Here is a 16462-nt window from a genome sequence, read left to right as displayed (position 1 = left end):
AAATCTCAGAGCCCTCAAAACCAGCTATCGAGAAGTGACTAAGCCCCTGCTTCTGTCAGCCCAGGAAGGCCAATTCAAGAGTCTTATCATCTACCCCCTAGATTTCCACGACCTGTTCCACTCAAGCTAAAAATTCTGAAACGCACTTTTAGAAACTGTCGTTCCAGAATCCCATTAGCTCTCCTAAAAGGGCTGAACATCAAAAAAATTATTCAACCCAAGCCAAGTATCCTTATTTTGGCTGGAATTCTGCCAAATAACCACAAGAGACTGGTGCGGTACAATCGGCATGAAGTGAAGCTTGCCAAATCTGACCGGAGAACGACAAGCCTCCATGAATAAGCTCTCACGAAAAGGTAAACCATTCTTCAAGATGAGGTTTGTCTGCGATTTGAAAAGTCAGATTCAAAGGACCCTTGTTCCTTCCTAAGAGACGAGGGAACCAAAATTGAAATTTTCGAAACTCCTAGGTATTCACAGTTCACTTTTACCAAGATGTTTTTAAAACTAGAAACTAAAATTAAAAAAAAAAAACCCTTGTTCTGAATAATGCAATAATGTTTTCTACATAATGTTTCAGCTATTATTTCTAGAAAGTAATTCTGTTGCCAGTGATCTTGAATGTACTTGGGTACCAAAGAAAAAAGACACCTGTGCCTGGCAGGTCGATACGCTACTAATTTGCCCGAGGTACGAAGGAAACAGAAGATACTCTGATTTCTGGATAAAACGTTCTGCAGTGCCAGGTAAAAGAGGTCACATGCCCTGAACGGCCGCCGCTCATTTAGAGTGATGCAAAAGCTCCTCAGATATTAATTTTGTTAGAAATTCGGGGAATCAAGCAACCTAAGATCAATTCATTTAGACAGCGGGTGACTGGTACTTTCCAGTTTCCTTTTTTCAACGGACTCAGTGCATCCTAGCCTGATCTCTTATAAAGGGGTAGGCAAACTGGGCACCAGGTGCCTATGCATTTCAGGAAGGTACACACAGGACCTGCAGGGTCACCCATACACAGCCCCACCCCGAATCTTCTATCCGCCTGAGATGGGGAAGACCCTTCCCCAGAATCCTGGGCAGCGTTTTAAGTCACCGCCTGGCCAGGCTGAGTTTCCGTCCGCGTCCGCTCAGGACTGCGGGCACCGCGCCTCGTCACGCCCCGCATCTCCCACCTCCCGCCGGCCCCGGCGGCTGTCCCCAGAGCTGCGCCCGCGGCCGGCGACACGCGCCGCAGCGGCGCGCTTATCCGCAGCGGCGCAGCCCGCCCGCCCGCTCACTCACGCGGGAGGCGGCGGCGTCTCCATTGTGGCTCCTCTCGGGCTTCAGAACGCAGGCACCGACCAACACCGCCAGCACCATTCCAGCCGCGGACGCCGGCACTGCCCGCCCGCCGAGCCGCGTTCCATCCGCCCCGGAGGGGGCGCCGCGCTCGCCTCACCGCGCGCCACCACCTGCGGCGGCGGCCCCCGCGGCCATGGCCCGCTTGGCCGGGCGCGCTCCGTCTATTGCGCGGCTCCCGCGCTCGCCCGAGTGCGGGGCGGCGGCGACGGGACCGGCGCGCGCGCGGGCTCGGCCACTTCCGGGTTCGGCCCCGGCCGGCGTCGACGCTGTGACGGGACTGCGATGCGGCCTCCCGCTGCGGCCGAGGACCCCTCCCTCGGCGCCTCCCCTTCCTCCTGCTGCTGCCGCTGCCGCTGTCGCTGCCGCTGCTGCTGCTGCTGCTTCTGCTTCTGGAGGCGGGCAGGCGCCAGCCGGGAGCGGGGCGGGCGTGCCCAGACGCTGGCCCGCAGGCCGGGACGCGGGCGGCGACCGCCCACAGCGGGTCTGTGGATCGCCGGGATGGGGGCGCTGGAAAATGGGAGCGGAGGGGGTTCTCCGTGCAGGAAAAGGGCGGCCGAACGCACGGCGTAATAATGCTCGGTATCCACTTGCTGCTCTGCTTCGCGGGCGTGTGCGCGTTATTCTTTTCATTTGTGCCTGTACCCAGGAAGATGGGAAGAGTAGGCATAACCAACCAGTGTCCTTACAAATGGTGGAACTGAGGCAAGAAGAAATGATTTGCCTGTCCAGTGTCCCAAGCAAGAAGCTGGCTCTCCCTCCTCAGTATGCTATCCATTCCTTGGACAAGTGAAGTGAACACCTGCTAGGCAAGGTTTTAGTGCTGGGGATGTGACAGCAAAACCAAGTCTCTCTGCTTGTGGAGCTGTCCATCTAGACGGGGTGACGGAAACAGTAAGTGATGCTTACCATGAAGAAACATAAATGAGGATGAGGAGAGGGAAAGAGATTTTAGAAAGAGTGGTCAGAGAAGGCCTCTCAAAAGGCATGAGTTAAAGAGAGATGGAATAACAGGAGCTTTGAGTAATGCAAAGAATGCCCAGGGCAGAGGGAAGAGCAGCGTGGAGACTGCTAAGCAAGATCTTGCCTGCCTTGTTGAGGAACGGGAAGGAGAACAATGCAGCTGGTGGTTCTCCAAGTATGCCCGCTGGAAGCAGTAGCACCTGCGAACTTGTTAGAGATGCGAATTTTCCAGTCCCACTTTAGACCTACTGAACCAGAAACTCTGGGGGTGGGACCCAGCAGCGTGTGCTTTAACAAGCTTTCCAGATGATGCTTGCTGGGGCCGCGAGGGTGGGAGACCCTCTAATAAAGCAGTGAGGTCAGGAGGACGGCGGCAGGAATGGGTGTGGCGGGGAGTAATCACAGATCACCCAGGTCTTGCAGGCCGTGATAAAGGACTTGGCTTTTACTGAGATTAGAAGCAATTAGAAAGTGGTGAGTAGCTTGATCTGATCATTAAAAGGATGACTTTTCTGGGATGTGTTTGAAAATATCCCACAAAAAGAAGGACAGAGGCCGGGCGCCGTGGCTCACGCCTGTAATCCCAGCACTTTGGGAGGCCGAGGCGGGCCGATCACCTGAGGTCGGGAGTTCGAGATCCGCCTGACCAACATGGAGAGACCCCCTCTCTACTAAAAATAAAAAAATTAGCTGGGCATGGTGGTGCATGCCTGTAATTCCAGCTACTCGGGAGGCTGAGGCAGGAGAATCGCTTGAACTCGGGAGGCAGAGGTTGCGATGAGCCGAGATCGTGCCATCGCACTCCAGCCCGGGCAACAAGAGCGAAACAAACTCCGTCTCAAAAAAAAAAAAAAAAAAAAAAAAGGACAGAGAAGTGAATAGATGAAGATTTGCAAAATGTTAATTTTTGAGGCTAAGTGATGAGTGCATAGGGTGGTCATCATTTATGTGTGTTTATGTGTATGTTTTAAAAGATAATAATGGGCCGGGCGCGGTGGCTCACGCCTGTAATCCCAGCACTTTTTGGGAGGCCGAGGCGGGCAGATCATCTGAGGTCAGGAGTTCAAGACCAGCCTGTCCAACATGGCGAAATCCCGTCTCTTCTAAAAATAGCCGGGTGTGGTGGTGGGTGCCTGTAATCCCAGCTACTTGGGAGGCTGAGGCAGGAGAATCACTTGAACCCAGGAGGCGGAGGTTGCAGTGAGCCGAGATCGGGCCACTGCACTCCAGCCCGTGCAACAGAGCGAGACTCCGTCTCAAAATTCATAAATAAATAAAAGTTCATAATACAAAGTTTTTTTAAAAAAAAGATGACTGATTGCTGTATGGGCAACATGCATAGCGAGGCAAGAGAGCAAGCAAGGAGATTAGCCTAGCTGGGATGAAAAGTAAGGATGGCTTGGATTAGAGTCTGAGTGATTGAGAAAAGTGACCAGGTTTTGAATCTGTTTAGAAGGTAAAGTACGCAGGTACTGCTGGCAGATTAGCATATGAAAGAAAGATGATCCTACGGGTTTTGTTCTGAGCTCTGGGGAGAATGGAGTTCCCCATTACTGGGATTGGGGATATTGAGAAAGAACAAATATCGGAGGGCGGGGTGGAGATTGTATTTGTAAACTCTGATTTAGTTATGGTAAATTTGAGATGTCTGTTAAACATCCATGTGAAGATAGGTGTAGACAATTAGATATATGTCTCTGGAAGTTGTTAGTATACAGATGGTATTGAGATCAACTAGATTATGTAGCTAGAGAAAAGAAGTAGACCAAGAAGTAAGCCCTGGGGCACTCCAACATTAAAAAAGAAGAGGAGGAGGACTCAGCAAAGGAGATGGTAAAGGAACAACCAGGGAAATAGAAGGAGATCCAAGGCAGGTGTCTTGGCAGCCTAGTGAAGGGTTCCAGAAAACAAACAAACAAACAAACAAAAAACCCTTAGTACACTTTAGCATGAGCTGACTTCTCTGTATGATGGTTCTGTTCAGAGCCATAATAAAACTTCCTACTTTACAAGGTTGTTTTAAGAATTAAATGAAATAATTGATGTAAAGTATATAGCACATAAATGTATAACGGAAGCACTTAATAAATGTTAGTTGCTGCTATTATTTCTGTACACTTCTGTGGCCATCAGTTATACCTGACTCTGCTAGGAACTGGGTTAAGTCTTAGAGCCAGGAGATACTGACTTAGGTTTTACCAAACCTTTGGCCTGACTTCCTTCTGCATGCAAACTCAGTGAGTAGGGCTGACTCATCAGCCATTTCAGGAACTCTTTTGAGGTGGGGGGTGGGAGGTGGACTTTTTCTATTGCTTTTGTATCTTCCCACCCAAAATAGTGTTATGTGTACAAATAAATACTAAAAAATTAAGATGTGTCCATCTGACAACTAGGCACATAACTTCAAACCATAGCCCCTCTCACATCCTCCTCTGGGTTAGTTTTGTCTATCATAATTCTTTGCTTAAGGGGTTCGACTCATCTAGCATGCTAAATGTCAACCCAAACCTTTCTTTTTTCACAACCACCCCCATTTGTAGGCTTCACAAGTAGACTGGGAAAGAGTACATTACCCACATACAATTCAGCCTTACTTGGAGTTAAATGTCACACCAAAACTGGTCCTCAGCCAGATACAGCCTCCACCCTTAACCTGTCTCTCCGCTCACAAGAGAAAGTAAACAAAAATGCTTGACAGGCTGAGCCCAAATCCAACATTGCAGTGGGGAAGAAACTTTTTAACACTTCTTCCTTTGACTCTCAGTTTCACCATCTTCTCAAGTGAAGGACACTAAGGATTAGGGGCAGCTACCTAAGACCACCAAGCTCTTCTCTTTTTCATTTCCCTTGACATAAGGTCTGACTGAACATGCAATGGTGTTGACCTCCCCTTGCTTAGGTTATTACCTCCACCCACGTTTTCATCATTCTTTAGCTGAGCCCTTCACACCCTTGGCAGAGGAATGAGACCTTCCAAAGTCCATCTGCCTCCTATGCTGTTGAGATAGAACAATTCCTTAACCATATTAGCAACCATAATCTAAAGCTAATGTAAGTAAATGGAATGTATCACTTGTAAAGAAAATGAAACCACTCGGATGAACAAGTCCGTGACAGTGGCTAGTGGCAAAAATCCCTTAGATTGAGCTGAAATCAGATGTTGCAATAGAACTAATGACATGACATGGCAGGCGCAAACACATCTATCTCATGGCAAGTATCCGGGAGCTAAGAATTGCTCCTATAAAGAAAAGACTTAACTTCACCGAAGAATACGAAACCATTAGATGCTATATTTGTAATTCCTTCCAGTGCAAGGATGGCAAGTATGAAAAGATTCACTCATTCAAAATTAGGTACTAAAGAAGATAAAGGCCTTCTAAAAAGTCGCATTTTCTATCCTAAAGACTTAGTTTAAGTTGCTTTACTAATTTTAAATTAGGGGTTTTGCTTTTAATATTTTGACTTAGGAGAAACTTAGCAGCATAATATATTAAGAAGCATTTCAAAATGTTCTTTTGATACTTTGCGGTTTAGCAAATGGATTTGTCAATACATTAAGATATGTATTACAAGCTTTATGGTATCAAATGGGGTGATGTGCGTCTTGTGCTCTAGATCAATAGAGAATCCTTAACTGATGGAGTCCATTGTTTCCATGAATCCAATTTACTCTTCAAATGCTTGCCTCCTTGTTTTTGTAGTCTGTAAGATAGCAACTTTACTTCCAACACAGCATACCTCCCCATTACCCTGTATCTGAGCTTCGTGGAGAAATGAATGCAAATTGTTTGCTGCAAAGTTTAATTGAAAATCTGTTGGAATTGGTACAGGAAGTATCCAAAAATAGGTTTCACACTAATGTATATCAGGTAAGCAGTTTCTCTGTGCTTTAAGAAAAGGAAATTTACTTAATCTATTTTTACTTGTATATAGCTTTATGGTATCTATTTATGTAGTCTGGTGATGTAATCCCTCATTATAGAATTATCTAGGACTGAACATCTTTCTACACAGTCAGCAGTGCTGGGGGGAAGAAAAAGCAAGTAAAAATTCTTGATAAATTATGGGAAGCATTATTAGGTTGTTGTCATTCATCTGAAATTATGCATCCGCACATACACAAAAACTTCTCCCCACAGCTTCTGCTTGTCCATTACAGCTGACTGTTAATAGCACAGGCCCTAAGCAAAATTGTGAAATAAGTTTGCTTTGGCATTCTCATTTTTCCCATTTTCTTCTCTTTCTTCATGCGGCAATACATCTCTAACCTTTGACACCATCTACAGGTCTCCAGTGTCCTCTCTCCATCCCTAATCAAAACTTAGAAATGATCAGACATCAGCCAACAGAATGATTAGTGAACTACACTTTAAAACAAATGGCTTTTAGACATGGGGTAACCTCATACTAGTATTATTTGAGCTAAATAATATCTTTATACCCTACCCCTATTCTCTTCCTAGAATGCATTCCCATGTCATCTATATTATTTTAATTACAAAATTATTTACAAGTTGTGATGTTTAAATGTGTCTTTGATTAATAAAGGTATTACTGAATAACACTGTGAAATGAATGCTTTACTTCAATAAGGGACAACGCAGAGTATAGGAGATAAAAAATATTCTTCTTAAACTCTAGACCTTTTGAGACCATACCTCAGGGAATTTGTATTACTTGTTCAAATTGTTCACATGCTAATACAAAAAGATAAGTATTGAATTTCCACATAAATCCTAAAATTTGAGCTCAGCCCAAGTCTTGGAATTATTTTTGCAAGAAAGGGTCCTTTGCCAAGAAATCCTTTCTAGTTCTTAATCTGGTACTAGTCAGCTTCTGGATGCAGAGAAGCATGTTTAATGCAGGATATAAGTGGTTAGTCAATTCCTGAGGCATCCATATTTCTTCATTTTCCTTGTTAAGATCTTGGTAATAATCCAACCCAAGAAATAGAATTAAATCCAGGCTGCATATGTATGAGAACTATTCTTCACTGAACTAAAAATGAACCTGAGCTGCCATTTTGAAGTCTTTGTTAAAAGCCAACTAAAATTAAATCATGAGAAAAATATTCCAAGTCATATTTTCTGAGGCAAACTGATTCAAGCCAATCTTGATTGTATTATAGTTAGATATACGTATCAACTTTTTTTCTATGTCACATACGGAAAATACTGACCACCCTATTTTAAATTGCAACTAGCACTCCCCCTGCACCCTCAACACTCCCTAAACTTATTTTCGGATTTGTTTTTTCCCGAAGCACTTATCACAATTTGACCAACTCTGTGTCTTACTTATTTCATGTATTGTCTGTTCTCTTCTTTGGAATGTAAGCTCTATGAAGGCGTGAATTTTAGTCTGTTCAGTCCCAGGGCCTAGCAAAATACCTAACACATATTATACATTCAAGAAATACTGTTGAATGAACGAACTGGCCCCAACCAAAATGTTTACCTCCAGGAACATATATTGCAACTCAAAATTCAAGCAATGTGCATTTTAATAGATATATGGCTACATCAATGTATCAAATGTATTCTTTTTTACTTTTGGAAGCATATAAACAATGGTCCCCAGAAATAAAGAAGGTACAGATAAATTTTCTTTGATTTCAGTGAGTCAATCAGCCAACAAATTTATTGAATGCCTTCTTTGATGATTACACTGTGATAGGTGAGTCCGTCTGGGGGAGCAGTTAGGAATAATATGAAACTTAGGACAAGGATTCTCCCCTTAAGATAACTGTAATCAATTTCAGTCATAAAAATAAATCCAAATTTTAAATAAAACTAATTATCCCAGCACTTTGGGAGGCTGAGCTGGGAGGATTGCTTGAGCCCAGGAGTTCAAAACTGTTGTGAGCTATAATTGTGCCACTGCACTCTAGCCTGGGTGACAGAGCCAGACCCTGTCTCTAAAAAATAAATAAAGCTAGGCCAGGCACAGTGGCTCACGCCTGTAATCCCAGCACTTTGGGAAGCTGAGGCAGATGGATCACCTGAAGTCAGGAGTTCAAGACTAGCCTGGCCAACATGGTGAAACTCCATATCTACTAAAAATACAAAAAACTTAGCCGGGCATAGTGGTAGGCTCCTGTAATCCCAGCTACTTGGGAGGCTGAGGCAGAAGAATCACTTGAACCTGGGAATTGGAGGTTGTAGTGAGCCAAGATGGTGCCACTGCACTCTAGCCTGAGCGACAGAGTAAGACAGTATCTCAAAAAAAAAAAACAATTTAAAAATAAATAAATAAAACTAATTAAACAAAAATACCAGACAACAGAGTCTTCACAAGTAAGATAAACTCTGACTTGAGCACTTAAGAAAGAGAAAAGTGGCCGGGCGCAGTGGCTCACGCCTGTAATCCCAGTACTTTGGGAGGCCGAGGTGGGTGGATCACGAGGCCAGGAGATCGAGACCATCCTGACTAACACGGTGAAACCTCGTTTCTACTAAAAATACAAAAAATTAGCTGGGCGTGGTGGCGGGCACCTGTAGTCCCAGCTACTGGGGAGGCTGAGGCAGGAGAATGGCATGAACCTGGGAGGCGGAGCTTGCATGAGCCGAGATGGCACCACTGCACTCCAGCCTGAGAGACAGGGCCAGACTCTGTCTCAAAAAAAAAAAAAAAAAAGAAAAGTACATAGTGGGAAAAGAGAATATGTTCAGTGGATAGTAAAGGAGGATTTTAGGCAAATAATCCAAGAATAGAATGTTAAGAAATAAAGCCAAGCTGTTAATGTTAACATCAGATTCCATAAATCCTTTCAGGCTTTATGTGGAATAAGTAGACAATTATTAGAGGGGTAAGTCTGTGTGTGTGTGTTGTGTGTGCATGCACGTGCATGTGTGTGTGTGTCCAGGTTGTAGAATAAACAAACTCTACTTGTAAGAGTTTTAATCTGGCATTGCTTTACAAAATTAATGACAGCTGGGAGAGACTGAAAACAGAAGATTCTTTGGGAAACTATCACAAGAGTTTATCTGTGGGCCAAGTGCGGTGGCTTAGGCCTATAATCCCAGCAATTTGGGAGGCTGAGGTGGGTGGATCACTTAAGGCCAGGAGTTCAAAACCAGCCTGGCCAACATGGCAAAACCGTGTCTCTACTAAAAAATACAAAAATTAGCCTGGTGTGGTGGCACACACGTGTAATCCCAGCTACTCAGGAGGCTGAAGCATGAGAATCACTTGAGCCTGGAAGGCAGAGGTTGCAGTGAGCTGATATGGTGCCACTGCACTCCAGCCTGAGCAACAGAATGAGACTCCATCTAAAAAAAAAAAAAAAAAGTTTATCCATGATAAAAGCATGAAGTAGTGTAGTGTGACACAAATGAAAAGAAGCAGCCAAATGGCAATGGTGGAATAAACATGACTCAGTGACTAATTTGATATGGGGGGCAAGGAAGACGAAGTAGCCTGAAAATATGATGATAGAGTTGGTAAAAATAAGAAAGTCACATGGGATAGATGATGACGTGTGTGGTTTTAGGCCTACAGAGTTTGCAGTAACCTCAAGATATCCCAGTAAAATGTCCAGCGGAAAGTTGTAGATTAGCCAGATCAAGGACACCTGGTACAAAGATAGATTCACTCTCATAAAGTTATTGGCCCCTGAAGAAACTGGTAATGCAGCTTTCTGTGGTCAACTACATTGTTCTTCACGTTGCTCTGAGCATTGGCTGGCGTCCCAGGGCTGCTTTCTTGGTTGCTAATTTTTAAAATAATTCAAAGCAAATAATACATGATTACATTCTTTTTTTTTCACAAGGCTTTACTGGAAAGAAAATGACTACATTCTTACAGTAAAAATTCAAACCATAAAATGAAAGTTCTCGTTGACCTTTCCCTTAATCTCCTCACCAGAAGTAGCACATGTTAACAGTTTTAAGTGTATCTTTTCAAACATTTTTCTGTGTAGTTGCATACATATGTGGTACACATGGAAATAGGTGGGTTTGTATTTGTTTCATGTAAGTGGAATCATGCTGTAGGTACCTTCAGCCCATTAGCAGCTGCTAAGGAAGGCTTACTGCCAATTTGCTGTAGCTGTGGGAGACCCAGGCAGGGAGAGCTCAGCTGCCAGTTGCCAGTACATCTACAAGTAAAAATGATACGAATTTCAGGGAAAAACTTGAATACTAGAAGGTTGACTAATGCATTAGGTTAAAGAGTACCTAGTGCGAGGTGGGTACTACATTGCATCTTAGTACCACAGACAACTTCCTCCTCCATTCTGACCAAAACACACCCACTCTTTTGGAAATCTTATTTTTGCTCTAATCCTTAGAGAGATAGATTCAAAGCCACTATTCCTCCAGTAAAGATTCGTTTTTTAAAAAGTTGTATTTTACATTGCCTGAAGTTCTTAATATTTCTAGATTCTCTATTTCTATTTTTCATATCTTTTGTTCCAAATTTTACTTTTTCTCTTTATGATTTTTCATTCCAATTACCTCATCTAGGAAGACCTGGAATGAGGGATTAGAAAGCAGATTTATGGTGGATATCTATTCATTGTATTTTGGTCAAAAGCTGCAGAAATTTTATTCTTTTGTATTTTAGTTCCCAGTTAAACCTTCCTAAAGCCATAGTAATTACATACCTACTTATAATAATGATTTACTTTAAAGCATATTTAAATATTGCAGCAACATGCATTTTATTTAACACAATTCATTTCTAAAGTTCTAACTGTGGGAAGCTATATGTGTTCATAATTACAGTTTATTTGAATGTGTAGTATTTTTGGAACAGTGAAGCACCATACTTTGGGGGTGGGGGGTGAAATGAAAATAATTTATGTATTTTTAAATGAATCAAAGTTTTTCTTAATGTTCAGTATCTAGGATAATTTGAAAATTCATTGGTTCAGTTTTGTATCATAAGCTATGAATAAAAATATGTTTATACAATGGAACCTCACTTATGTGGTTTTCAAAGTCCATCCCATGACCACCACCAACTACTTTGGTAATTGTGGTGATTAAATTATCTTTGAGAGATTTTTCTCTCATACCTTATTCCATACCAAATAATTTTTGTGAGTAAGTGGAGGTATCTTTCACAGGGCCAGCTGAAAATGATTCATAATTCATCAATAACTAATTATAGTTATACTCTTAGAAAAATATGGCTGAAGCCTCTTTGAAAACTCAGTTAGTCCATTTACCTAATTTCAAATGGGAGTATAACCGATTTTAAAGGCATTCAGGGAATATTCAAGAACTTTCTCTAGTAACTCATTGTACAATTTTACAGTCCTTTTCAAGATTCAGAACTTAGCACTGTGTTTGCTGTGGAGGCAGATTCAAAATATAACCTGCCCAGAAACAGCTTGCCCACCCCGAGGAAATTTTAGGATATACATACTAAAATTATAGAGGAATATGATTTATGGGTGCAATGATAATTTGGGGGTGGGATTATTCCAGTAACACTTTCTGGAAGAGGTATAATTTGGTCTGGACTTCAGGGGACATATAGGATTTAGATTAGCAGAGAAGAAAAGGGAGCAGCTTCCTCATGTAGGGGAAAAAAAATAGAAATGTTGGACCTGGCAGAAATTATAGGTCAGCCCCAACAGGAATTGAAGAACGGTAAGTGAGATTAAAGAAGTTAAGATGAGATATTTTCCCTGGGCCTCCCCCCACACCCCCAAAGCTTTTAAATTTATCTAATAAGCTAGAAACCACTGAGACTTTTTAACAAGGGAATACAATATTCAAGTATGATATTTAGTGAGATTTATCTGGCTGAAGTAGTTAGACCTAATTAGGAGTTGGGAGATTTGGGAAGGAAGGACATTGATTAAGGAGTCATTACATGTGCATCAGAATTTTAAAAATAGATGTATCCTGTGATATAGCAATTCCACTTCTAGGAATTTATCCTAAAGACATAATCATATGGCCAGGTGTGGTGGCTGAAGCCTGTAATCCCAGCACTTTGGGAGGCCGAGGCAGGCAGATCACTTGAGGCCAGGAGTTCAAGACCAGCTGGCCAACATGGTGAAACCCAGTCTCTACTAAAAATACAAAAATCAGCCAAGTGTGGTGGCACACACCTGTAATCCCAGCTGCTTGGGAGGCGGAGGCAGGAGAATCACTTTAAACTGGGAGGCAGAGGTTGCAGTGAGCTGAGATGGCCCCACTGAATGCTAACCTGGGCAACAGAGTGAGACTCAGTTTCAAAAAAAAAAAAAAAAGGAAAAGAAATATTCATACATGCACATGAGTCAGCTACAAGAATATTTAGTGCAACTTATTTATATAATAATACACTGGAAAACCAAATTGGCCCACAGGTTACTGGATGAATATTATTATAAAACCACCATATAGTAGACTACTATGGGACCATTAAAATTGACACAGTATAAGAAAACTTAATGTCATAAAAAGATGACATATTGTTGAAAGGAAAAAGTAAGTTAGAAAATACTACCAGCCTGGGCAACATGATGAAACCCTGTCTCTATAAAAAAAAATACAAATATTAGCCAGGCATGGTAGCATGCACCTGTAGTCCCAGCTACTCAGGAGGCTGATGTGGGAGGATCACCTGAGTCCAAGGAGATCCAGGCTGCAATGAGCCATGATCACGCCACTGCACTCCAGCCTGGATGGCAGAGTGAGACCCTGTCTCAACAACGACAACAATAAAAAATACTGTATACAGTATGAACCTATTTATGTAAAAGAAAAGAAGTGTCTGTGTGTGTGTGGTGTGCCTGCATCTCTGTGTGTAACTGGTAAGCTGAATAAATATGACACATTTTGATTGCATAGAAAAATTCAATTTTTGCTTCCATTGTCCCTTTACACATGTATTCATTGGTGTGATCTTTTTCTATCCTTAGATGAAACATTGAACAGGCCCATGACTCTCAGTTAATAAAAAGTCCCCCAGCCACTTAGTCCTAAAATGCCACAACTCAGTCTTAAGTAATAGTTAAAATTCCAAATTTAACTTTGTGTTCATTTTTCTGCCCCTCCCAATCATTGACCTACTTCAGTCTAAAATCTTGTACTGAGGAAAGTGAGGAAGGGGGTGAAATCCCTCTGCAATACTCTTTAGACTTAAGGTAGCTAAGGAGGACATGTAAATTCTAGAACCACCACTACACTCCAAATCTGTAAATTAACCACTTCAATTTTTCATTATGTTGTGTAAAAAATGGAGCCAATAATACTTGGCCTACCTACATCTTAGATTTATTGTGAACATCAAATTATATCATAGAAGCAGAATTATTTTGCAGAGTTAAAAAGTGTTTTAGTAGTGTATTATCAAATACAATGAACTAGACTAGAGAGCCACAAACCAAATCCATGCAGGAGGCCAGGAAGGTAGCTAAAAAACTAATCAGGCTAGGTGTAAGGTGATGAATAGCAGCTGATATCTCATCTTAATATTGAGAAGCAATACAGAGAAGTAGTGAATATGGTGAATTAGAAATGGAGAGCTCATGCCTCAAATCTGAGCTGCTTATGCTATGTAAAAATGCAGGCCATTTTGTTACATCTTTTGATATTTCAAGGGAAGCCAGAAATTCTGATTTCTATGTAAAATATTCTAATATTTCCATTTTTTTTTTTACATGAAGTTTCCCTCCTGTCACCCAGGCTGGAGTGCAATGGTGCGATTTCAGCTCACTGCAGCCCTGTCTCCCAGGTTCAAGCGATTCTCCTGCCTCAGCCTCCCAAGTAGCTGGGATTACAGGCACCCACAACCATGCCCGGCTAATTTTTGTATTTTTAGTAGAAACGGGGTTTCACCATGTTGGCCAGGCTGGTATTGAACTCCTGAGCTTAGGTCATCCACCTGTCTTGGCCTCCCAAAGTGCTGGGATTATAGGCATGAGCCACCTCACCTGGCCTAATTTTTCAATGTTGACAGCCGATTTAAATATCAAACACTGTGTATACCAATAATTAACTAATAATTAATAAAGGCTTAATTAATGAGTAATAAATAATAAATAATTGATAGGCATCATTAATAATTGTATGATTGATAATATATGATAATTAACAATTACTAAAGATTAAAAGCAATGTGAAGGCAGTGACATTGATTTTTATTTCTGTGGTCTCAGTTCTTTATACAATGTCTGACATATTTGGTGCTTAATAAATGCTGGTAAAATAAATGGAGGCATGCTGCTAAATTGAAAGACTATTTCTATAGGTGGAGATATCAAACAAGTCAACACTGCCTTTAGTGTAAGGCTTCTTTTTATAAATTTCATCGTAATGCATCCTCCTTTTTATTTTTCCTAATGATTCGAAGTAGAAGAAAGATAAAGGAATAGATGCAAAATAGGAGGCTAATGGGAACAAAGAGATAAATAAGTTAAATAAATAACACCATAAGATGCTTAGTTATTCCTGGTGCTTTACTTAATCTCTTGGAATGAGGTTAAATCAGTCTAATTAAAGTGAATGGATTTAGCTAACTAGGAGGTAGAAAGAAGAGGACTGGCACCTAACTTAGGGTAGGTAGGTGTCTGTTTTGGGGATAGCGGGTAGTCAAAAGACTTCCTGGGGATGTAATGTTTCTATTTAATTCAACAAACATCTATTGAATATTTACTATGAAATATATCAGCAAACAAAAACATCCCCAATGCTCATGGAAATTTTATTTTAGTGAAGGAGACAGATGATAGACATAAGAAATTAGAAAATTATATAGTATATTAGAAGATGTGATGGCCAATTTTATGTGCCAATTGGCCAGGCTATAGTCCTTAGTTATTCAGTCAAACACCAGTGTAGGTGTTGCTGTGACCATCATCCTAGAAATCCGGATGGGCCTGATCCAGTCAGGTGAAAGACCTTACAAGTAGAACTGCAGTTTCCCTAAAAAACAAATAATTCTGCCTATGGACTGAAGCCTTAGCTTGTGCTTGGGAATTCAGTCTGTTTTTTCTGACAGCCTGCCCTACAGATCTTGGTTTGCCTAGCCAGCCCCCACAGTTGCATAAGCCAGTTCTTTGCAAGGATATATACACACACACACACACACACACACACACACACACACATCCTTCTGTGTATATATATTCATATACATTCATATATATATTCATATACATTCATATATATATTCATATATATATTCATATATATTCATATATTCATATATATATTCATATATATTCATATATTCATATATATATTCATATATATTCATATATTCATATATATATATATATCCTTCTGGTTCTGCTTCTCTGGGGGATTCCTGACTATTACAGAAGGTGATAGAGTAAAAGGGAGAGTGAGAGTGTAGGGTAACATTAGGGAGCAGGTTGCAGATTAATAGTCAGTTTAGGTTTCATTGAGAAGTATTTGAGCAAAGACTTGGAAAAGGTGAAGTAGTTAGGCAAGTCTGTTCTTTTAGGACAAGCATTTCGAGCAGAAATAACAGCTAGAACAAAGTCTCTAAGGTAGGATTTTTGAGAAAGAACAAGAAGACCAGTGTGGCTGGAGCACAGTGAAGGAAGGAGAGAAAAATCAGAGAGGTAAGGAGCAGGAGTGGAAGACTCAGAACTTGCAGGACTTGTGAACCATTGCAAGGATCTTAGATCTTACTCTGAGTGAACCAAAGAACCATTGCAGCTTTGATTCTCTGCGTGGTGATATGATCTGACTTATATTTTTAAAGGATCATTTCCATTGAAAAATGACAACCATGTTTAGAGCAAACTATGGGGTGAGGATGGAGAGATGTAAGAAGAGAAGCAGAGAAATCTGATGAGGTATTACAATAACTCAGGTGACTGATGATGATGATGCTTCATCAGAGTCTTGAAGGCAGACCTGATATTTAGGTGGTACACCCCTGATTCTGATTAATGGTGCCCATGCCATACTAATTGTCAAATATTTTAAATATCCCGCTTCTTGAGGGACACATAGGAGGTAGGCAGTCAGTGAATGCACTTTTGAAAACTGTAATCACATGCAGAGGCACGGAAGCATAAGAAGGCTTAGCCTAGTCAGGAGTTTCCAAGGTGACCCCTATGACTCAAGCTAATGATAAATAATAAACAATACTGACATGCCAAATGTCAGACACTTGTCTAAATACTTTGCATGTAGCAAGTAAAAACTCACTTGTCTCTCTATCAGTTAACTATGGCTACATA

At 41.5% G+C, this 16462-nt stretch overlaps 1 protein-coding gene across 2 annotated transcripts in view; it reads right to left on the bottom strand.

Moving 5' to 3' along the window:
• Positions 1-1621, bottom strand: part of KLHL2 (kelch like family member 2) — a 114893-nt gene extending 113272 nt beyond the window's left edge. Inside the window, exon 1 of one of the 2 annotated variants that reach the window (XR_008502071.2) lies at positions 1282-1545. Coding sequence is in view for 1 of the 2 variants with exons in the window: in XM_054485007.2 (XP_054340982.1) it covers positions 1282-1304 (23 nt within the window). In the remaining variant the exon portion in view is untranslated. Of the gene's footprint in view, positions 1-1281 lie in introns of both variants that reach the window. The other variant, XM_054485007.2, reaches the window with a different exon arrangement.
• Between the last annotated feature and the right edge of the window lie 14841 nt (positions 1622-16462).

Source organism: Pongo pygmaeus, chromosome 3 (assembly GCF_028885625.2).
Source record: "Pongo pygmaeus isolate AG05252 chromosome 3, NHGRI_mPonPyg2-v2.0_pri, whole genome shotgun sequence".
In the NCBI taxonomy this organism is placed as follows: Eukaryota; Metazoa; Chordata; class Mammalia; order Primates; family Hominidae; genus Pongo; species Pongo pygmaeus.
The sequence above is the reverse complement of the archived record's forward strand: the minus strand, read 5'-3'. Positions and strand labels throughout refer to the sequence as shown.